The 23,836-nt window shown below is 46.3% G+C and overlaps 2 protein-coding genes across 11 annotated transcripts in view; one reads left to right on the forward strand and one right to left on the reverse strand.

Annotated features, from left to right (window-relative positions):
• The window catches only part of BARD1 (BRCA1 associated RING domain 1), a 63,333-nt gene that overhangs the window by 37,531 nt on the left and 1,966 nt on the right, over nucleotides 1-23,836 (forward strand). For 2 of the 7 annotated variants that reach the window (XR_008431782.1, XR_008431781.1), the window contains exons 10-16: nucleotides 1,493-1,590; nucleotides 2,297-2,756; nucleotides 3,819-3,980; nucleotides 4,581-4,713; nucleotides 15,386-15,449; nucleotides 16,816-16,946; nucleotides 17,929-18,023. Coding sequence is in view for 1 of the 7 variants with exons in the window: in XM_053947315.1 (XP_053803290.1) it covers nucleotides 1,493-1,590; nucleotides 2,297-2,626 (428 nt within the window). In the remaining 6 variants the exon portion in view is untranslated. Of the gene's footprint in view, nucleotides 1-1,492; nucleotides 1,591-2,296; nucleotides 3,786-3,818; nucleotides 3,981-4,580; nucleotides 4,767-15,385; nucleotides 15,450-16,815; nucleotides 16,947-17,578; nucleotides 17,651-17,928; nucleotides 18,024-23,836 lie in introns of those variants that run through there. The other 5 variants (XR_008431785.1, XR_008431786.1, XR_008431783.1 and 2 more) reach the window with 5 other exon arrangements.
• The window catches only part of VWC2L (von Willebrand factor C domain containing 2 like), a 46,801-nt gene continuing 44,506 nt past the window's right edge, over nucleotides 21,542-23,836 (reverse strand). For 2 of the 4 annotated variants that reach the window (XM_053947320.1, XM_053947321.1), the window contains one exon: nucleotides 21,542-23,632. In XM_053947320.1, the coding sequence (XP_053803295.1) occupies nucleotides 23,484-23,632 (149 nt within the window). In that variant the 3' untranslated portion in view covers nucleotides 21,542-23,483. The remainder of the gene's footprint in view (nucleotides 23,633-23,836) is intronic. The other 2 variants (XM_053947322.1, XR_008431787.1) reach the window with 2 other exon arrangements.

Genomic DNA, 23,836 nt, shown 5'->3' on the forward strand with positions numbered 1-23,836 from the left:
AGTTAGAGGCACATTGATACAAGAAGTCTTGTTGAATTGTGGTGATTTAAAATAAATAAATAAAATGTGAAATAGCTTTTAGATTTATTTCTGAGTTATGAGTACTGAAATTAAGTTATCAGTATTCATTGCTGTTATCAATAATGAATATGTAAGTTGCCTTTCTGGAAAATCCATGACTAGGTTTGCCCTTCTAGTTCACGTTAATTTTCCTTGAAGGAATGAACAAGTGCAAATAATCAATCTGATCCTTGTACAAGGAGGGAGATATTTGCTGCAGCATTCAGCCAGTTGTAATTTTCTGTAGGGGTTTTTCTTTTCTGATGTAAGCACATTGAAGGCCTTCTACTACCTAAAATGTGAGTTCCCATTGTATTTTGTGAGTTTGTATGAACTGACAGCGAATTACTGCGAGTTTCTTTCAAGATCTCTTCAGATTAGATATTCCTTTCCATTGGCTACTGACTGCCACGGCATCCAAGTGCCTTTGTCAGTGGTATTTCTCTTCACAGCCTTGGGCTTTCTTCCTTTTTAGGGTCAAACCTGCACAGTTCTCTTTTGATTTGGTTCAGTTTTTATAGTTTTTATATACTGTGGGTTTCCTGTTTTCCCGGTGCAGAGAAGTTGCCCGAATTAGAAACGCGGTGGAAGGAGTGAGGTGCTATAAAAGTTACAGCTTCAGCCACATCGTAAATCCTTGTAGAACCCTTTGCAAAATCAGCTTTGCAAACTTTTTCCTGGGTAATTCTTATTAATGGCTGCAATGTACATGCAGGCAAAATGTTCCATCCTTGAATGGGTGACCACAGCAATTCCTCTCCCCGGAGTGAGGTCAGGCAGTACATTTTATGGACGTTAGCAATGCATTACTATCAGTGCTTTCTCCATTGGAAAAAATAACTGGCCTTAAAACAAGGTAAAAACATGTTGACTCTAAAAGACAATCTCATTATGCAGCAGTGCTAACAGAAACGAATGTCACTGTTGAACCCCAGCATAAATCTCCAGTTCGTGCTGATCCTGGAGACCTTGAAATCCCATCTGATTTGTTATTTGAGGCTGTAGCTGCTCAGAAGCAGCTTTGTGCTTGCCTTGTAATTGCTCTTTATCAGGCAATTGTGTCCATTTCATAACTGCCGTGTTGGCTCCACACGCTGGCTTTGAGCTTCCAGTGATCAGCAGCTTGACATTTGACATTAAGTGCTTGACCTTTAGAGGGTAAGAGGAAGAGCTAATAATTCCTGCTGTTTATAGCACTGATTTTTTAGTGCAATATTTACTTCTCACCATCTCACTTGCATCTTCAGGCACTGTTGTAAATTTTTTTGGGTTTTAAAAGCAAATTGCTAAAGCACACCAAGCTTTGGTGCTGTGGGAATGTAATGTCTTGCATTGTAATAATTTTATCTTGGCACAACTCCTTAGTCCCTAAAACGACATGCAGGCCTCTCTTAAAGCCTAATTTTTACCTCCCTTACTGTGGTTTTACTAGGGGTGCAAGCCTGTCTGCAGAGCTCAGCTCGAGAACAAGAAGAGAAGTACGAAGTCCAAGGTGGCCCACGGCGAGGGCGGCTCAACCGGGAGCAGCTGGTGGGTTTTAGTGCTCCACACAGCCTGGATTAATGAGCTGGGGCTGGGCAGCTCTGCCCTTTGCCACACACAGAGGTGCAGGAGATGTAAAATTTTAATGTGGTCTTGTACAGAAAATTTGATTATATGCAAGGTGATCCAAAGAGCTGTGAACACGCATAAAGCTGTCATTTTTCTCTGTTAGTGGAGATGTTGCTGTAACCTTGTGAGGGGAACACTGTATTGCACTCTGTAGTACCACACCTGATGGGATAAGGAAGTGATGTGCTTTGGCCTTCTCTGCTCAGCTTTAAAACATAGTTGTATGAGAAACTATTTCTATAAGAGAAATGGTTTTATTACTATTTGTTTCCATTTAGGGCCATTTTTACATTTAACTGGGTTCATTCCTGATTATTTGCTGGATTACACTGGAGAATTTATTAACTGCATCGTAACAGTAGCTGTAAATACTCCTAACTCATAGTTCAAACGCTGCTGTGCTGGAAAGTATTTAAACAGAAGCAAGAATTTACCACATAAACAAGCTTTTCTTGGTTGCACACTTACCCTGAGAACCTTGCATGTTAAGTTACTGTTCTGCTTTCCAGTGGTGGTTGTAAATTGTAGGGGTTTTGTATGCTCCGATTTTTCCTTTCCACTTTTTTCCTCTCTGTTCAGCTGTGAAATCCTGTATTAATGCTTGTTTCTTGTTTCTTCCACACAGCTGCCTAAGTTGTTTGATGGATGCTACTTCTATTTTTTGGGTCCTTTCAAACAGCACCAGAAGAGTGACCTGCTGGAGTTGGTGAAAGCAGCAGGCGGCCAGGTCCTGGTTAGGCAGCCCAAACCAGACAGTGATGTGACACAGACCATCAACACGGTGTCCTACCACGCAGAGCCCACCTCTGACCAGAGGCTCTGCACTCAGTACGTCATCTATGACGTGGCTTCCAAGTTCCAGCCGGAGAAAATCCGGCAGGGCAAGGTGTGGATGGCCCCCTCCAGCTGGCTCATAGACTGTGTGATGTCATTTCAGCTCCTGCCTGTGAAGTGAATATCAAATAGAAGCATCCTGAGAGCAAGGCTTTAAAATGGGCTGAATCTTGGGCAGCTGGGATGCTCTGACAAGCTGCTCTGAAGCTGTGATTTCTGTTTTGGATTCAGGAGAGCTTTGAGCATTTTAAGTGAGTTACTAAGGTGACTGATGGAATAAATGAACATACAATGGAGGAAAGGATTGAAAAATGTGCCTTAGCTTATTTAATATGCTTTATTTTTGCATTGGACTTAATAAATGCCTAATAAATAATCACTGACATTTTGTAACTGGGACTTTGCAAAATGAAACCTTTTGCTTTCTTGATTTGAACCAGCCCTTTGTAGGCAATTGAGCATGACCCCATTTATGTTGTGTTTAACATCTGTTGATAAGGATCTGCTGTAATTATCAAGATTTCCCAGGCCAGAAATTGTATTTTTTTAAAAAAAAAAAGGACACAATGCATTTGAACCTGTGCAGACATGTCCGGTGACATTTATTATAACTTCTTACAAGTGAATTTTGCTGGAAATTGTTGGCATGGGATAAGTCTTGTGGAAATCAGAGTTGAATTAATGACTTGAATTCATCTGGAAGCAGACACTTTTGAGAACACTGTATTTAAATATCTTGGTCTAAAATTTACTTATTTGTAAAAAGATTCATGCTTTACTCACCTCTGTCCTCATTCATGCTTGTAAACATGTAACTAGAATTCAGTTCTATTTTCTGAAGATTTTTAAGCATTGAGATCCTTATTTAATTATTATAGTAGATATTTTTGTATATTTGGATGGTTGCTCTCATGGCTACTTTAAAGAAAAAAAAAAAACCAGTGATCACAAAAGAATTGCTTCACTTTACACCATTGTACCTAAACAGCTGGCTACCCTGGATCAATGTTTGATTATTTCATATTTGTTACAATATTTCTCATAATGGCTCATAAGTTATTGTCAGGATCTTATGCCCTCTTACATGCTCTTATGTAATGTTTTCTATCTTAGCTTGTGAATTTGCAATTGAGAAATGGTGTCTTGGAATAGTACACAATAAGAATGATGGTTGTGGGCTAGTACACAAGTTTTGTGTGTTTGTTTTTGTATTGTTTGTAATAATGAAACTTTTTTGTGTGCAGTAAGTTTGGAGAATCTGTTGCATGAGCTTGGCTGCAGAATAAGTCCATATCCCATACATATCTCAACAGGTAAATGCAAGCACTTTTCTGTGAGCTCAGTACAGCTGTGAAGATGGTGTGTCATACCAAGAGCTGCTTTTGCAGAGGAGGAGAGCTGTTTTCTGTAACCATTGCTGCTGAAGGCCCTGTGCCCTGTAGAACCCTTAGAAGGATTCTCAGCAGGTAGAACAGGTAGAGTTTTCAATAGCATCTGCTAGATTTCAGTAGTTGGAGTATCTTAATCTTATCACTTATGCTAGACTGAGTCATTGCTGTTCACTGAAAGCAGGGCTCATTAGTAAGTGGAACAGCCCATGGGATTAATGTGGTTTGGGGTTTTGTGCAGATGAACACTGGCAGAGAATGAGGTACCCAGTCAATACTATGTGGGCTTGGGCATTTGTCTTAACAGTCACAGCACATCAATATATCTAATGCAGTGTTCTTTGCAAAAGTAGCAGTGAATCTCTGCAAAATTCTTAAGAACCGAGCTTTTCTGCCCTGTATCAGGGCAGAAATTTGACCCATCAGTAATCCTGCTCCATGTTCTAAAGAGGAGGCAGCACTTGTACAGATTTTAAGAGCTGTTGTTCTTTGGCAGATGCAAAGAAACTCAGGAAACTGCCATGAACATTTTGGGGTTTTTTAAGCCATGCTCTGAAACTTGGCCTTGTTCCCTTGAATACAGTTGTGTTATCAAGCAGTGTTTCTCTCCAGTCACATTAAGAATCTCTCCATATCACACGGAGGAGAGACCCTTACCCAAGATTAACTCTGGCCCATCTGCTTCAGGTCTCTGCAGGAATTCAGAGTGTGATCAGCTTATGTACAGGTAGCCTTGAAGAGCCTCACAGTAGACTTTGATGCCAGAGCTACAGTAGGTGCCAAACACTACTGAAGCACTGCAAGTATACAAAACTTGAAGGTCAGTGACACAGACCCTGCTTAATTTGCTCTTTCTCATTGTTGAAAACAGAGGGACAGCGCTTGATAAAAGAGCCTTGTAGTAAGCATAGATCAATCCCATTGGATGGTTTTTGGCTCCTGAAATTAAGGTTCTAAACTCCTGAAGCAAAGTAAGGAGTGTGTAGGGATCATTTCTCACTGTCTCTTCTAGTCTAAAACCCAGGGTACCCTAAAGGAAAGTACTAAGAGGCAGGTTGAAAATGGGAAAGGTATTTCAGGAAGTGTGAGAGACTTGGGATCCTGATGGCCATAGTAGCCTGGCTTAGTCAGAAACAGTGAGTAGATGAGTTTATCAAAGAAGATCTATATTAAAGGTTAATGAAGAACTTCAGCTGTAACATGAATTTATATTAGTGTTCTCCTGCTAACCTGCATATACTTAATGTGCACTCATGAATGGGGTATTTCATAGAAATAAAGAATGGGTTGGAAGGGACCTTAAAGATCATCTAGTGGTCATTACCTCACGTGGAGAGAAGTTCAAGACTTGCATTCAGGATTGTAGATATTTTTATTGACCTTGATCAAAAATACTGTGCATCACAGAATGGCTTGGGCTGGAAGGGACCCCAAAGCTCATCTCATCCCACCCCCTGCCATGGGCAGGGACACCTTCCACTATTCCAGGCTGCTCCAAGCCCCAGTGTCCAGGCTGGCTTTGAACACTTCCAGAGATCCAGGGGCAGCCACAGCTTCTCTGGACAACCTGTGCCAGGGCCTCCCTGTCCTCACAGGGAAGGGGTTCTTCCTCAGTTAATGATTTTCAAGCATACTTTCTTGAAAATTATCTGTTTCTCTTAATTAATTAGTAGATCTGGGATCTCTGATAGCACCTTCAATAGCAGCATCTGGGGTTCAGTGACAACATCAGTTTAACACCCCAAATAGTTAACAGAAGATAACATTTTTCGTAAATACTGTGAAATCTTTTTGAGAGATGTTTCAATATTTCTGCAAATGGTTCAGGGAAACAACAGGCAACCAAGTAGAACCAAACAGCAGTAGCTGCTTTTCCTCTCAAATCAGAAATGGCTTACCTGGGAGGTGCTGTGGCTCTGTTTTTCACAGCCCTCTTGTAATGAAAACAAGCATGGGAGTGTCCAAAGATATATCTCTGGTAAAAAAGATGTCAGCAAGCGCTTCACCCAGCTGGCACCTACAGAGCCTTTAGGGGGATAAAGCCCCTTTCTTCTGCTCTGTCCCAGGCTGTGAGCTGGGGTTGAACCTGACCCAACATGGTCATGCCCTGATCAGCCTGGGCAAGGCTCACTGGAGGAGTGACTGAAGGGAATTAGTTCAAGGAAGGGAATAATTCTAGGCAGGGGATTGAAGCTGGTTCTATTTCCTCCATAGTTCTAGTGTCTTAAGACCAAGCTTGCTCTGGGGCAGTTATTTTGTGTGGTAGTCTTCCAGGAGAACTGCATCTTGGCTGATGAAATTTCTGCATTCTGCTCAGGACAAAGCTGTCTGCATGGAAGCTGTGGCCTGGTGTAAAACTGAATGTTGGTGTGGGTTATCTGGGGGAAGTGTATAAACACAGGGATCATCTGGTGCCCCTGCCTGTGCTTGCTGTGCTGCTTCCAACTCCTGAAGGCTAGCTTTGCTGCCAGAGTGGCAGAGGGAAGGCAAGCATCAGCTCCTCACTGCCTGCCCTGCAGTGCTGACAGAGCTGCTGTGCAGGAGCAGTTTTGGCTTGTCCTGTCCATTGGCTGAGCTGCCAGCAAAGTCTGGGTAGCAGCATCTTGGTATCTTGTTGACGACAAGTCTGTGAAACAGTAGAAAAAAGCTTTTCCTTTTTCCTCCTTAGGCTATTTTGTACTTCAGTGCTGGAAGATCACCTGGAAATGGGGCAGATGTGATGTCACATTAATCCATTTGGCCCCATGTCCTTTTTCTCCTTTACTCCCATAAGCAGTTTGATGGAAAGGTTTGAATCTTTGATATCTAAGGGTATTGCTTTGTATTTAAAGAGCCAACAAAGCAGGCTTAAATACCAGCTTAAAAAGTACAGGTCTTTGGACAGCTGGATAGTACTGGCTTGGAAATGGGCAGCAGTGTCTCAGTAGAACAAATGAAGATTCAGTTGTTTTTAATAGCAGTGCAGCATGTTCTATCTTTTCAGACTTGTTTGATTTAAATTAATGGTAGTTTAACTAGTGTTAAATTGCCCTTAAAAGCAGAAGAACATTTTGTGTGTAATCAGACGGAAGAAGGGGAGGAAGCCTCCCCACCTTTATTTATTTTTTTTCCTTTTTTTTCCTATGGAGAAGATGCACTTTGTGGTCTTCAATTAAATTCCCGGCAGGAGGGCTGGGCTGATGAAGTAGCAGAGAGCTGTCAGCTCCCGCTGCGTGTGTGAGACCCCGCTGGCATTCCCTGCTCTCAGCTGCCGAGGGCCGCGGGGAGGCTGCTCCCCAGGGCTTGTCGTGCAGCAGGGGCCGGGATGTCTGGCTCCAGCGGGGCTCCACGGCTGGGAGGAGTTATGGAGCAGCACCCCCCTCGGCTGCCTTACAGTGCCTGCCCTGCATCTGAATGTCCGAGGGTGTTCCAGAGGCAGGGAGGCTCCTTCCCTGCTCAGCACAGCTTTTGAGTTCTGAGCTGCCGTCGGGGCTGTGCCTGCTCAGTGACAGTGGCTGCAGCAGGAGTGGTTCTGCCAGCAGAGCAGTGCTGCCACGGGGGCTACACCAGGCCGGGGCTCCCCTTCTCAAGCCCCGCAGCAAAACAGGTGCACAGTGACAACAGGGTTAAAATAGGGATTAAAAAACTGAATGTGAAGCAGCAGCTAAGCTCGCAGTCTTGTTCAGCTTGCTGAACTGATAAAATGTACTTATTTCTTCAGCTAGTGTGGGGCTGGGTTAATTTCCTGCTAGTTTAGTGAACTGCTAATTCTCAGAAGAGCCAGACTTTGGTGGGGGGCTGCCTCTTCTGGGGGCTCAGTTGCAATAGGACAGCCTCTGAACTGAGGTTTTTGGATTGCCATACACTGCTGTGTGCTTCCCAATGCCCTGAGGGGGTACCAGTCTCTGCAGGGTTTGTGCTGGGTGCTGCTGGCAGCCTGACCAGGGAAATGGTTTTTCCTGCTCTGCTGGAAGTGTCAGCTTTGAACAGCCGGTGCCAGGAGAAACCCAGATCAACTATAGTTTGGGTCTAGCTGGAATTCATGGCCTAGCAAAATTTAATTCTGCAGCATAAAGGATCAGAAGGAACATTTAAAAAAATTGTGAGCCTTTTAATTGAATTAAATATTAATATGGATAATGCAATCAATGCTTTATTGATTGCATTAGCCACAATAATGTTTAATTCAATAAGTCTGCAGTATTGGATCTTTTTCTTCCCTTGTGCAGCAAGGGAATGCCATATGCTCTGCCTGGCTGTGCCCCCCAGGCTTGTTTTAGGAGAGCAGGAGGTGATAGGATTGGGAGAGGGCAAAGGAGCCAGGCTGTGCTCGGGGTTGAACTCCTTCATGTGCCCTCAGGTTGGCTGTGTAAAGCCAGGGTCACTGGCATGGCTGGATTCAAACCAGCTACTCTTAGTAGCATGCATCTTTTCTAAAGCTCTCTTACAAACAATATTGTTATTGATGCAAATACTGCCCCTGACCCCCGTGTGCTTTGCTTCTGGAGCCCGTGCCCGATGCAATGCTTCATTCCTGCTCTCAGCAGTTGAGTCCCAGCAGCTGTGTCTGTCAGAATGAGAAGATTTTCTACGCAAAGCTCACTAACGTGCTTCTGAAGAGGTGCCAGGTTCTGGTTTTAAACCCAGCCAAGCTTGAACAATTTTATCTGTGGTTGTAGGCTTTTATTAAATTAAAGTCACAGTTTTGTTTAACTGCAAAATTGGAGGCAGATGTTCTCCTCAGCTCAGTCCACTCAGAGTACAAGGTTTCTGGCCTCTGGTTCTTTGCTTGCTGTGTACCTGTTGCACAAGGTGTGGTAAAAACATCTGGGAAGGGCTGGGAATAAACATTTGGGGGTTTTCCTGTGATGTTTTTTAGTGGCCCCTTAGAGTGCTTGATGAAAGCAACATTGACTCAGTAAGGAGAGATGGTGGAACTGCCTATACAGAATTAGCACCTGCTGCAGTGTCTGAGGCTCAGAAGTAGCCTGTCCCTACCTAGGCTTGGGTCTTGGAAGCTACAGATGTGGTGTCCCAGCCATCAGCAGGACACCAGAGTTGCCCAAGGGGCTGGCTGGGTGTTTGTGCCTACCCTGCACCCTGGCCCAGCGTGGGACACTCAGGCTTTTACCAATCTCTGTGGCCCCTGAGGAGATTCTCACCAACAGGCAGAGAAAGTGGGGGGGGAGAAAAAGGTCAGGATTTGATTTGGTCTTGTTGCATCCCATCTACATTTATCAAATCCAAGGAAAAGCCCATAACCTTGCTTTTATTTCCTCCTTACAGGGCCCATGTGTTTCAGCACAAAGCCTTATTAGTATGCAGGGAATCTGGGTGCAGAAAGGATGGGCACAGTGAGCTCAGCTGCAGTCAGCTATCCATCAGGACCAGATTTGGACACAGTCTTGTGTTTTTCCCTTGGTTTTGAGAGCGTGCAGTCAGGTACTTTAGCAGGATTTGGACTGAAAGACAGGCTTTGAATGCAAAATGCAGTAGAAGCTCCCAAATTCACACATAAATGAGTGAGTGATCAGATGCAGCAGCTCCTGCTATGGTTGAGCTGCTGTGGTTGTTGCACAAGGTGGAAGGAGCCACAATTCCTGAAGGCCAGGCAAGGCAGTACAGGCTCTGGACCAGTCTCTGGATGGCACCACAGTGAGCTGTTAAATTGGGGGTGGCACTGGCAGTACAGGCATGAGCAGTAATATTTGACTGTGGTAGGTAAACACACCTGAGTGCAGCAGGGAGAGAGGCTCTCACCAGGCCTGGGGATGTGCTGCATAGTCCCACACATAATTAGTGCACCTTAATGTAAGTATTTCAGCTGTCTTTGTGTATTGTATATTCACTTCTGGTCTCATTCTTTCCCCTTTCTCTTCACGTCACTGAAAGAAAAGCACTTAAGTCTTACAATTCCAAAGCAGAAAACACAGAAAGTGAAAAAACCCTCAAATAAAGGCATTAGAGGCTGTTCTGTCTCTTCCTTGCCATGGTCACTTTCACCTCTTCTGTTCCTTCTTCACTCTCTGTCCAGGCTGCTCCTGATATTTCTTTCATCTTCAAAGAGATGATATTAAAGATAATTTTGTACCTGCTGGAGGAGGGAAAGAATTGTTTTGGTGCTTCCCAGACCAGCACAAGAACTTGGGAAGGAGCTCATGTTACACTGCCCATCAGCATTCATGTGGCAATGGAAGAGGTTTTATACAGGGGCTTCAAAGCTCTGCTCTTGGGATGAGCAACAAAATTCTCCTGCTAGAGGGGCAGCTGCAAAGCTCACTTTCTGAATCCTCACCTCCCCAGAGCCTATTTTGCAGGATTTCTCTGCCCAAAGCAGATTGGAGAGCTCTCTTTGATCATCTTGAACTTGTAACCACCTTTGCATGGGTCCCTGCTGTGCCCACTCCAGAATTTTAGCCTTATTCCCTGCATCAGAGCAGTTCCACACTCTGCTTCCCAGGTGTTTCCCTGTAATGCATTTTGCATTAGCAGCTAGTATCAGGAAATCTAGTACCAAAAGGTTAATGTACATCCATTAGTCCTTTTCCTCCCCTTCTTTATGTGCTAGTAGAAGACAACCAGTTTCATTAAATACATATAGGTCTGGAAAGGGTCTGGAAGCACTTGAAATTCTGTAAGTGCAGAACTGTGAGGCTATTGTCCTGTCTAAGCACTGCAGGTAAAGTGGCATTTGTGGATGTTGAATGATACCTTTCAGGTGTTTTCCAGCCTCCACAACCTTTCTCTTCCTCTTAAAAAGAGTTGGGGGTTTTGGAGACCTGCACAGGATTACTTGCTTGGGATCTTCTGCGTGGTCTCTCAGCTATGGGCAGGGTAAAGGAGGAGGGATGTCAGGGAAGTTGGATGGTTGTGTGGGCAGCTGAGCTGGCTTTGACAGCCGGACTGTTCTCCAGCTGCAGCAAGTGGTTTTCTCCTTCCTCCCCCTGAAGCCAGCATGACAATTTCTGTCCCACTAATTAGAGTGAAGCTGAACCCTGTGAGTATCTCACTGCATTCTCTGACCTGCATTTTAGACAAGGTCAAGCTGTTTCAGTGAAAAAAGTCTATTACTCTAATGATCTCAAGTGGCAAGAGGGAGGGCTGGCTATTTGTTTGCCTCCTGATGTGTTTATGATTTGAGGAGCGTGCCACATTCTTTAACTGAAACCTTATGTTTTAGCACATCAGACCTTTGAAAGTCAGTAATTTGGGTGGTGGCCTCCTGTCTCTGTGTTTTGGGTTTGCAAAGCAAGCCTGTGATGCACTGACTGCAGCCCCTATTCCCTGTCTCCCATTGCCACTGGGGGAGAGGAGGTAGACAAAAAAAAGAATATCTCTACTGAAGGCTCAGGGACATGAAGATTTTTAGGTGAAATGGGGACATACAAAGCAGGGGGCATGAGCAGATCTGGGTGTGCGAGTTCAAACACAGCAGAATCATGGCCAAAAGAAAAGAAAAAAATTCCCACGGGCTTTAATTTCACTTAATGAGAAACCATTCACAGTGTTCCATTTCTGATCCATATCTTTCCATTCCTATTCTAATGGTAATTACTGTAGCAGTTTATTAACAAAGAAATCATTTGATAGCTTTCACATGATCCCATACTTCAAGTATCTAACAACTTATTGATTCAATATCTTGGCAGTGTTCCTGATTGAGGAGCTGGAGTTTGATTTTTTTTAATCACTTTGATCGTCTCACATGCAAAGGATAATTATTTTTCTGGCTGAAACATGGGCCGGATTGCAGAATGATGGAATCTAAGCATGTCCTTGTGTAGGATCCCTGCTGCACCCACAGTCAGAGTGAGCAGTGTCTGTGTTTTTACAGAGGGCTGAGTTACTGCAATCAGGTGTGCAACGTACCTGTACAGAGGTATTTGCAATATTTGTCACTACTGAGTGTAATTATGCTGCCCAGAGAGCTGTGGATTCCCCATCCCTGGAAGTGTCCAAGGCCAGGTTCCATGAGGCTTGGAGCAACCTGGGGTAGGGGAAGGTGTCCCTGCCCATGGCAGGGGGTGGAACAAGATAGTCTTTAAGGTCCCTTTCAACCCAAACAATTCTATGATGATTCTTTGATCTCTTTATGGAGGGTTTTGTGTTTGCACCTGTGTGCCCTGCTCTGCTGAGCCCCAGGTGCTGCATGGAACAGGTTTTGCAGTTGCAATGCCTTTTGGCAGCCCTCCCTCGTGCTGCAGACTCATGGCACTGCTGGGTGATTCTCCTCCCCTGCTCTCACTTTCTGCATGGTTCCTCACTTTCTCAAGGTGACTGGGGAAGTTTCCCTGGACAGCAGTTCCCACTAGGACAGAAGACCAGAATCCTGCAGGAGCTCCTGGAGGGCTGTGCAATTTGTGAAGGGGGAGTCTGCCAGAGCACACAAGCCCAGAATTGTGGTCCAGCCCCTCAGAGACAACCAGCAGCCAGTCTGCCACTACCCTGGGAGAGCTGGTTTGTGTTTACACAGGAGTGCAAAATAAGGTTGTGTTTCTGGGAGCAGTGTGTGGCATAGGCTGCTTGTGCATGTTGCTGTCCTGTTTTTTGAGGACTTCTAGGAGATTGTTCCCAATTTTATTGGAGGCCAGTGTGGGAATTGTGTTTCTGCTGTTTGATTGGTAAGCTTGCCTAGACAAAGGCCCAGCTAGTTGAGCAGGTAGACTTGGACTAAATGCCTTTTGTCACATCATGAGCCCTTCTGAAAGGAATGAGGGGAACAAAATGAATGAAAGCAATTTGCTGGAAGTTTTCTCATGCAGGTTTGGAAAGAACAGAAACATCTGACCTCCATAAGGAGAACCTGCCACCTGTGTCCTCTCAGGGCATTTTATGCACATGCCCCAGATGGGTCCCTGAACTGGTTGGTTAACAACTCATATACTTCTGGAACAGCCTGGATTGATCTTGCAATGCCCAGGTGACCCTACACCCTGTTGGGAATAAGGTGCTGGGAGAACTTGAATTACATGTGGGTCATTTTCTCATCTCATATATCACAGACTGAAAGCTTTATGACTTTAGAGCTTACTGTATTAATTTTATGCATGAGTGCTTTATTTTTGCCATATGAGATATATCACTGGCTTACTAGAGCAAAATATCATTAGACCTGGAAAAGGATTTGGTCACTTAAACTTTGTCACCAAGGATCATTGCACAGAGATTATGTAGGGCTGTACTGTGCCATTTCTCATGTGTTTATTAAGTGATTATAAATATCAAACTGTGTGCCTTCAGGGGACACTTGAGATCGGTGACTGCAGTAACATTTCATTTAAAAGGTGGCACACACACAGTGATTTGTGCCTCAGCAGGGCCCATCAAAGGGTTTGCCTGGTGAGAAGGCAGAGGTCTGTTCCACCTGAAGGAGCTCTCCACTGTTTCTAGGGATCAGTCACAGGTTGAACTGGATGGTCTCAGAGACCCTTTCCAACCAAAATGGTTCTGTGGTTCTGTTATTGTGCATTTTCTGGCATCCTGGTGGCTGGCATCAAGGTCAGGATCCTGTGGCACCCAGGCTCCAGCCCATGCCTGAGCTCTCGAGTGAATCACATCAAAGTACTTCGGCTGCTTTGGTTTCCTCCATCTCAGTTCAGGATGTCAGTCTTGGAAACACCACAAACCTTTCAGAAGTGCTGAGCCTACACTGTTTATTGTTGCAATAATAATGAATGGAATTTTTATATGAACCCATAAGATACAGCTGTTCACCCTGAACATTCCCACTCTTTCTGCGCAAGCCATTTACTGGCATCAGGTGATAGGACAAGGAGTGATGGCTTCAAACTGTCAGAGGGCAGGTTTAGATTAGAGTCAGGAAGAAATTCTTTGGTGAGGCCCTGGCACCTCCAGGTTGCCCAGAGAAGCTGTGGCTGCCCCATCCCTGGAAGTGTTCCTGGCCAGGTTGGACGAGGTTTGGAGCAATGTGGGATAGTGGAAGGTGTCCCTGCCCATGGCAGGGGGTGGAATGAGATGGGCTTTAAGGTCCAAGCCAGGCCATTCCATTTCTGAAGCTGTGCAGGACCATGGCTGACCACACCAGAGCTCTTCCACTCCTCAATCACCAAGACCAAAGAGCAGCCCCATCTCCAGATTTTCCTTTCCATTTACTGCCAAGACTGCCAGCAACCTGATCCCTTTAGTCAAGTTTTCCAAAGTGCTGTGTTCCTCTTCAGTCACTGCAGTAGGTTCTATTTTCAACAAAAAATTAGCTTGTAAAGCATCTGCAGGAGAGCTGGTAAAGGCTGGGCCTGTTCTGGGAATGGATGCTTCTTTAGGTCCCTTCTTTTCAAGTAAAATTTTATATTTAAATGTTTCCTGCTGGATAAAGCACAACCTGGAATTGTAGCATCTCCATTTCTGGATTTCCACTTATAACTGAACAACTCAGGCCCACCTTTGATTCAGTGATCCACAGAAGAAAAAGCAAACCTGCTATCTGCCTCTTAAAAGTTAATTAATGCTTCTGTGATTCACTAATGAAAAAGACCGAGATGAGAAATAGGTGAGCAGTAAAGAGCTGCATAAATCCACCAACAAAGCTGACAGAAGCCTGCAATTGTGTTCTGAGCCTGAGAACACGAAGAAATGGGGTTAAAATGATTTGTGACCAGGAGAAGGAAGAATTTCCTTCTGTTACATGACTGCATGTAACTTTTATTAGTTTGATGATGTACAGAGGGACTATTTCTCTTGGAAATGGCTTTTTGGTTAACATTTCATTTTCCTCCCCAAAGTTAGCTCTCTTGCAGTGATATGAAACACAGCTCCCTGCAATTTCTTAGCCCCCAACTTTATTAATAGCACTTGTTGTCATTGCAAATGATCTATTTCAGGCCAGGCCACAAAGCTCTTGTTTGCAGGTGAGCAAGCCCTCCGCCCTTTATCGTGTGGCATTTCCACAGCAGGGCAAGGCTGAAAAATTGGTTAATAAAAAATAGCAAGAATAAAACTCATAATAGGTTGCATCGCTAGTTGCATCACTTTGATGTCAGCTGCTGCTCTTTAGGAATTTGAGTCTGTGCACTAATTTAATGTCACTAAATTTTCCTGGTTTTTGTGTGACCTATCCCGATACTGCATTTCCAGCCTTTGTCACTTTGGTATTACTCAGTGCATCCAAGTAACACCTGGAAAAAGTACTAAAGTCACTCCTGCCTGCAAAAGGCACAGGTTTCCAGGGTTTGAGAAGTGAGGCAGATTACCATGCCATGGATTAAGATACATTTATCACCAAATAGATATGAGAAAATCAGATGGAGTGGCCTCTTGCCATGGGTATAATTTCCTGTGGGGAATGGAGCTTTTAAGATCGTGTCTTGGGAATGGGGAGAGATTCCTGCTCCTATTGGTGCTGGATGTAGCATCTTCTCATGAGGCTAGTTTTTACCCCTGCATCTTCTCCAGGAGATGGTCCAAATTTCTGTTTGTTTGAAGGGAATGTGGCTCAGTTGTTTTCATGTTTCTTTTTTTTTCACATTTTCTAACCTGCTTGGTTTCTCTTTTCGTAGGTAACAGAAAGGCTTTGGCTTCAAGCAGAAGTCCCTCCAGCACTTGTGGCCTCTGCACATGGAGGTAGCAGAATCTTTGCTATGTGTTATGTTCTACAGGTGTTTCTATTCTCAAAAGAGTGTTTTTAGTCTCAAATTTAAGGTCAAATGCCATGGTTGTGTAACACTACTTGGAGAGCGTGCCTGACAAAATGACAGAACAAGTCTGTGGTGGATGTGTGTGGATTTCTCAAAGCCTCTCTGTGCCCTGCTCAAGGTTAGAGGTGCAACAGGCCAAGCCTGGATAGTGACACTTCCCTTGCTGGGGTACCTCCTTCATAGGATGCTTCAGTGGTCAGGAATTCAGGTGTGCATCCACCTAAACTTTTATTTCTACTCTGACCTAACCTGCAGGATCTTGTCTCCTATCTGGGAATTTCTTATTTCTGCTCTGAACATGATTTCACAGAAGAAAATTCCTGTATTTCTGCCAGAAGGCATCATACTCATGGGTAGCATACAAACACTGGGGGAGTTTTGAGCTAGGAAATGATGGCTTTGGTTTGTGATCCACTTCCTCAAATCCAGAAGGATGCAGAGAGGTGGGATTGCAAATGGTGATTTGGTCCCCATGCTCCAGCTGGATGGAGACCAGCCTTGGATCTTCTCAGAAGCACCCAAGAGGAGCAGGCAGGGACCCCCATGGTCTCGTGGCACTTGTGCCATGATTTTAAGGATTGTCTTTCCCTAAGTGCCTCCTGCTCCCTTGCCTGAGGCACCTGCACCTCTTTCCATTTAATGTTTTTCACGCTGCTGAGAAAAGCAGTGGGATTTAGGATGTCTTTTAGGAGGGCTTAAATATCCCATGGAGCTTCACAGCAGGATAAGAGACACAGACTTTATTATCCAGGCACGTCTCCATTTGCTTTCCCTGCACGCTGGCGGGGCAGGGAGGGGCAGTGCTGTTTGTTTGGAAATGCAATTAGCCCAAGTGTGCAGGCCCGCGGCCAGCGGGAGGATAACCTTGGATCCAGGGAAGTTAGGGGAAATTTAAAGCCATCTGCAGCTCCAATGGGTCCCCACACACCCCTTTGGCTCGCAGCTTCCATTCGTGCCAATAAAGTGTGAGAAGATTCGCAATACAATGGGAAATTGCTTCTTTGGGTATCGCAGTATCTTGACTTAGAAGTGCTTTAACCTTGGCCTCATGCTTCCTGCGGGGCCTGTTTGCTGTGCTGCAGAAGTGCCAACACCAGCCAGGAATGTATAGGATTTTCCATCTGAGGAAAATTAAACCCCAAAACCTTTACCATCCTCTCGATGCCAGACATGCTCTACCTGCATTAACTTGAGCTTAATAGACTGCAAAACGAGCCTTTCAGCGTGTATGGGAGTGGATTATTTGCAGGAGAGCAAGTTCCTCACATTTTTATCTCTTCCCTTTCCCAAAGCTTTTGTCCTTTGGAAAAAAAAAAAAAAAAAGAGAAAAAGGCAAACACAGCCAAATTGTAGGAAGAGAGTCGGGCCCTAGGAAGTCCAGAAAACTGTTCGGGCAAGGCAGAGGGTGCATCCACCAAGTCAGGTAAGTAATGAAAAGAGCAATGACCATTGCTCCCTGTCTCTTAAACCAAACTGATGTTTATTAGCCAAGATCTTGGTGGCAGTGTTGGGGATGGTGCAAACACTCCAGGCCACACTTTTCAGCACGCTGAACTCCTCACCCTGGCTTTATTGCAGCCAAAGTCCTCCAGGGTAGGACCTGAGGCTGCGAAAGACAGAGCCTGCTGCTGGTGGGATGCTCCTGTCTGCAGTGTCCAGTCATCATCTCACCCTGTTGCACAAGGGGTGATGGTTTTACACTGAAGGAGGGTCAGTTTATACTGGATATAAGGAAGATGATTTTTGCAGTGAGGGTGGTCAGGCCCTGGCACAGGCTGCCCGGATGTGGTGGCTGCCCCATCCCTGGAAACATTCAAGGCCATGTTGGATGGAGCTGTGAGCAACTTGGGCTAATGGAAGGTGTCCCTGCTCATTGCAGGGGGTTGGATTAGATGGACTTTAAAGGTCTCTTCCAACCCAAACTATTCTGTGAGTCTGTGATCATCACACATTGTTTGGAAGGGCAATTTAAAGCCTGGTGAGCCCCGTTTTTCACCTGCTTCCTTGGAGTTTTGCCTTCCAGATTCACAAGATTTTTTTCCCCAAACTCTGTAGGCTTGGATTTGGCTGTTTCTCCAAACACAGAGCCAAGGCACCACTGGAATCCCTGAAGAGACAATCCATATGGGTAACAGGATAATTGCTGTGCAAACTGGCAGGGAGAATGGGCTGGTGGTTTCTCTTCAAGCTTTCATGGGTTATCACTGTCAAGACAAGCAGCATGGAACATTGTGTGTGTTTAATGACCAAAAGTACCTTCACTGTGTCCTTCCCAGTGCTAGATGCCTTACAGTCTAAATGAGGATCTTTAATAGTGGCATTAATTATTACTGAAACCCTGCTTTGTCCCACTGAAACAAGTCTAATAGCTCACAGTTGCTCTGCCTCTCTCCTCCTTTCCCCAGATCACCATCTCCTGTATCTGATGCCAACATCAGAAAGGCTCCTTTCACCTGGCTGCTTGGGCCACCAGCATGGGGTGATGTGCAGAAAAAGTCAGGTACAGGTCCAGCTCCAGTGCTGCTCCACGAGCTGAGGATTGGGAAGGCTGCTTTGGGAAGAATGCCCTGAAACTGTCAGAGAGCATCACTTGGTGCTACCATAGCCACACTCTTGCCTTCTCTTGTGGGAAGCCCAGTGCCAGGAGAATATCAGCTCCCAGCTCAGAGGGATGCAGATAACTAATTGAAATAATTAATTAATTAAATGCAGATATCTCTTCTCTGTGAGGGTGGGGAGGCCGTGGCACAGGGTGCCCAGAGAAGCTGTGGCTGCCCCTGGATCCCTGGAAGTGCCCAAGGCCAGGTGGGATGGGGCTTGGAGCAACCTGGGAGAGTGGGAGGTGTCCCTGCCCATAGCAGGGGGGTGGGATGGGATGATTTCTCAGGTCCCTTCCAACCCACACCATTCCCTGATTCTATGAAATAGTGGCTCCAGGGGAGCCAGCACAGTCACGTGTCATTGCACGTGAGGACATGAACTCCTGAGAAAGGAGAGGCTCTGTCTGTCTTGAGCATCCATGGATAAGACCCAGCAGTCTGCCCAAAAGATGAGGCCATCTCTGCACATGGGTGCAACCATCACCTGCCCCCAGGGCTGAGACCAGTCAGTGCTGGCAGGGGTGGCAGGGGCACCTTCTCGTTCTGTGCCATCCCAAAGAAGCCTGGCTTAGCTTTTGTGTTGGGTTCTGTCTTTCCTTCCAATTTCCTAGTGCATAATTATCCCTTTGTCTGTGTGTGGCTGAGTGGGGGCATGAGCTGGCATCTTCTGAGAGCAGAGCTCTTTTAAGTACTGGACTTAGTCATGGTAAAAAGATACTTTCTCTTAAAAAAAAAAAAAAGTAATCTATCTGCAAATACAAATAAATCCATATGGTGTATTAGATGACCCTTGAAAGGTTCCAACCCAAACCGTTCTATGCTCCTAAATATATAAATACAGGCAGTTCCTTTCCATGCCTTCCATCCCCTGTGTTTTAAAAGCTGAGCTTCCACACCACAAGGAAGGTGGATTCTTGATAAATTTTTCATTTTCTCTATTGACTTTCTGTTGCAAACCCATGTCCTTTTGCTGTGTAAAGGGCATTCATTTGCCCTGTATCCACATGGGCCCTCTTTCCCCTTTAACAACCACCAAAGAGAAACACATTATTGCTCTTGCAGTGCTGGAATCCCAGGATTTGCTCTTGGCTTTTACCTCTGGCAGAGCTGTGGCTGGACAGGGGTTGCTGCAGTGGATCTGTTATCCAGGGCATGGTCACCAGGGCACTCAGCTCACCGTGTGCCACTGAAGCCACTGTGTGCTGCTGCCTCAGGAGCTCTGGTAGGAGTACCCGAAGTTGGGGATTTTCCCAGGCTCAGCCTGGTTTGGAGCATGCTTTGCAGCTTCCTGGGGAAGAACGACATTGCCCTGCTGTGCTCCGGAGCTGAGTCATTCCCCCTGGGGTGTGCAGGAAATAATTCTGTAATTATAAAACAATCTTGACTAATGGCATATTAATGAGGACAGGGAAAGGTGATGCTCCTGGGATGGGCTTTCCCACTGCTAGGAGAAGGAGGAGGGAACTGTACACAGCTGCTGCATTTGGGGGGCAAAAATGGCATCACATCAGCAAGGCTGGGGTGTAAGAACCCTAAGAGGAAGCACTTTTTCTCACTCTGGGTCTGTTTCTTCTGCAAAATTCGCTGTTACTCCTGCTGAAGGTGTTGCCTCCGAGCTGTCCACTCTCTGACCTGCTCTTTTGCTCCAGTTCGAGTCCTTTTGGCTCCCTTTTCTAGCCACATCTGCTAGGCTGTACCATTTCTGTTTCCCCTCATTTTTCCTACCCATCAACTCCACCTTCCCCTGCTTTCTGCCCTACCAAGCCCTCTGCCCTTCTTTACCCCTCAGCATCTTCCCTCACCTCTATCCACCTCCTCTCCTCCATCTCCCACAAATACCTGATGTATTTTCAAGAGTGTCAGCCTGGGGGCATGGGGAGGATGGTGCCCACGGAGGAGGTTGTGCTCTCCCATCTGATAACATATGTACCAGACACCTTTCCCTTCAGCTGGCAGCCTCTGGAAGCCCAAGATGAACCTTTCAACAAGATTAAAGAGATGGTATTAATTGCTATCGATCACGGGTCAACAAATTAAATTGCATCTGCAACTGCATCTCTGAAAGGTCTAAATGAGAAGAGTAGTTAATGGGTCTGGCTGGCCCAGAGTTGTGATTAATTAAAGAAAGAAATGAACTACAACATTACAAAAAAAAAAAAAAAAAAAAAAAAAAGGGAAGGAGATTGGGATGAGGATGACATTCTGCAGTGTTTTTGGAGAGTGCCTGATGGGAATTCAGTTCTGGTTCCACCCTGGCCTGAGAGAGGCTGATGGGAAGCAGAGTGGTGGCTATGATTTTTGGGGCTACTGGCACCCCCAGTGCTGTGGAGATACTGCCCACCTGTGACTGGCAACTCTTCCACATAAACAGGGGAAGAATTCCTAGAAAATTATGAGTGCCCTTCACTTCTCCCTGTGGTCCCAGACCTTGTCCCACTGATGCCCTGGTGCCTGGGGAGAGCTGTGGGATCCCTCAGTGGGACTGTGTCTGACACTGCTGGACTGGGGGGAATCCAGCAGTTTCCCTTCTACAGTCTGAGCCACAGAGACCTTGCAGACACATCCACGATGGGGTCTGCAGGGCTTTCCCTCCTGTGATCCACAGCATGCTCCATCTTCCTGTGTGGGGTCCTTGGGGTCAAGGGGTCCCCCTCCATCTGCCTCTTCTTCCCATTTTTTTTTCTCACAGTGTTGTGAAAGAGTGAAGGGCCAAATCCTGAGCACTCCCATGTTCCTTAGCAATCCCCCTGCTCTTTCCATGCCAATCCAGCACTTCAGCATCCCACTGGCAGCTGGGAGAAAAGTACTCCTGGGTGGGAATAAGGGCGCTACTGTGACTCCTTGGGAAATAATGAAGTAGCACAGCATGGAATGGAGATGGTGCTTAATTAATAACGAAGAAAATAATAATATGTGGCACGTATAGTGCTGTACTTGTTCCAAGCACTGTACAAACATTAACTACAGTAATTAAGCTGTAATTAATTAGAGTAACTACTAATCAGTGTAAATAATGATGCATCTGGAGGTACCAAAAGGAGTTTGTGAACTGAAAGCAAATTTCCATGTTCAGGAAATGGCATCAAATATAAAATGGCAGCAGTAAAAGTAATTAAAAAAGCAGATGGAGGTTAAAGTGAGAGCCTGGGAGCCGTGTTGGTCCATGGAAGCTCCAGAAACGGGAATCCTGGTTTGGCAAAACAAAACTGGTTTAGTGAGTTACTGCTGAGACACTCCCTGAGCAATGCATCCCATCCATGGGATTCTCATGGCTATTTCCAGGCTCCTCACCTGCTCTTCCCACCCCAGCTGCACTCACCAACACTGTGAAGAGACAGGAACTGGGGCAAGGGATGAGATGGGGAATTGGGAGCTTGAGGGGCTGATGATCAGCAGAGTAAAATACACCACAAATATATAATTTTGGGGTTTTTTTGCTGGTTCACACACTTTATATTTAACAAAATAATTTTTTAATAATATAATCTTTTGCACATCAAATATTGTTTCTAGGACCCCTCCCTCCCATTTGTACAGTAGGTTTTTTTTTTTCTCACTAGTTTCAGGCACACTATTTGAAGGTTTTGAAACTGGATAGTCATTGACAGGCAACAGCTTACAAAGAAATGTGGCGATGATGTCTTGAATGATACCAGCTCGGCCTGCAGGGAGCCAATGCTCAGCCACAGGACAGCAGTTGCTGTGCTAAGTGCTCCTCCCACCCCTGCCCTCCAGGAAAACACCAAAATGGGGAAGAAATGAAAGTATAAAGGCATTAGTGTGTATAAACTGAGCCTGATGTGCTGATCTGCTTCGGTGAAGATGCTGTGGGGAGGATTTGCTGCCGTCACTGTTGAGAGCAGGTGCTGGACAGGAGCCTGAACTCTGAACAAAACAAGCACCACCACCCCCATGGCATTGACCAAAAAGCAGGGAACCAAGCGTGGACAGAGATGGGAAAGGCCCCTGTGCTCGCCTGGCCAGGCAGGCAGGGACATGACATTGGTGGCTTTTCTTTCACAGTATCGCCTGGAAGCTGCAGCCTGAGAAAGCAGGAGGTACCAGTGCTGGAAAGCCTGATGGGGACCCTTGGCTGCTGGGGACCTCTGCTCCTGGCAGGCAGGCACAGCAAGCAGCTGTTTTCAAGAGACAGCCCTCACAGGAGCCCAGCCCAGCCCTGCTGCACCATGGCTTGCCTTATCCCTGGCAGTGTGGATGCTCCCAGGGAGAGCCAGGGCAGCTCCCTCCCACTGTAGCAAAGGGTCTTACCTGCCAGCTGAGCCAGTTTAGTGCTGCCACAGCCATGGGACATTCCTGGAAACCTCCAGAGTGGGGTGATCCCATATTTTAATTGTGATCTGCTGTCACTGAAGGCAATGAAACACTGCCCTTGGCTCCAGTGAGAGCAGCTTCGGGATGGGACAAGGCAGATGAGCAAGTGCTCAGCCCAGGAACCAGGACAGGTGGGGCCCTCTTCCCTCTGCTCCACCACTGATGCCCCAGCCAGGAATCATACACAAACAAGCCAGGTAAGATGTTGCTTTCATGGAGCACCTTCTGTTTGGCTGCCCCAGCCTGACTACGCAGCTGCTGTGGGCTCTGCTCCCATCAAGGTCACATTGACTGTGTAGGTGTCTTCAACTTTATTGTCCCCACTCAGTGGAGAAAGTGTAACACAGATACAGCTTTGTGTCGTGGCTGTCCGGTCTATACCTGTGCATCTACCTCAGTCCTGCTGCAGGTTACAATCCACTTGGGTTTTTTCTTTAACCCCCCCCCACCCCATCCCTTGTAATTTCTACCTCTCTCCTGTCCTTAGTGCCACCTGCGCTTACAGACACAATAAAAATGCTCCATCTATTGCTCCACTCTTAGCTGTATTGTCCTGATGATCCCAGCTTAGGAAGAGACTTTAAAAAAAAAGAAAAAAAATCACAATAGCAAAAAACCTTCAAATAAATAACTGTGAAAAACCCCACGATCCACACTGTAGAAAGTGAGAGCAGTGAATCCATCGGTGCCTCGGAGGCATCGCCAGGCCAGGACCGTGCACGGGCTGTTTTCCTGCTGTCCTGCCCCGGTCCGAGCAGCGCGTCCCTGCCGAGCACCGGTGGCTCCCACAGCAGAGCAGACACCTGGACACCGGGAACAGAGTGTGCACAGCGGGACAGGAGCTGCAGGGGGCACGGGGACACCCTTCCCCGCAGGTACCGATCTCTGCTCGCGTGGCACCCTCGCAGGGCTTGCTGGGGACCCTGCTGCAGCTGGCAGGAGGGCGGACACGTGGGCAGCATCGAGGCCGTTCCTTCATCATCGCCATCACCACCATCACCGTGAGCGGGTTGTTGGCCAGGGGGCTGCTACAGAGCCTGCTTGCCCTGGCACTCGCGCTTGGAGCACTGCGCCGGCTTCCACCAGTCCCCGTTGTGGCAGTGGCAGATGTTGCAGTCGTCCACCTTCACCTCGATGCCCGCGGGAATTATCGTGGTGCCCGCAAAGCAGTTGGGACCTGCGGAAACACACGGGGGAAACAGGATAATTACTCTGTGTTTGGATTGGGGGCAGCACTCTGCCCTAAGCCTGGGACAGGCAGGGACCCAGTGCCAGCCCCTTGCTGTGCTCTGGCCATGCCACCGCCACTGCTGATATCTGCAGCAATGCTCCCACCTTGCTCAGTGCCCAGCCTTGGACCCACAGCAATCCCTTCTCATTT

This window comes from Vidua chalybeata, chromosome 7 (assembly GCF_026979565.1).
Source record: "Vidua chalybeata isolate OUT-0048 chromosome 7, bVidCha1 merged haplotype, whole genome shotgun sequence".
NCBI lineage: Eukaryota > Metazoa > Chordata > Aves > Passeriformes > Viduidae > Vidua > Vidua chalybeata.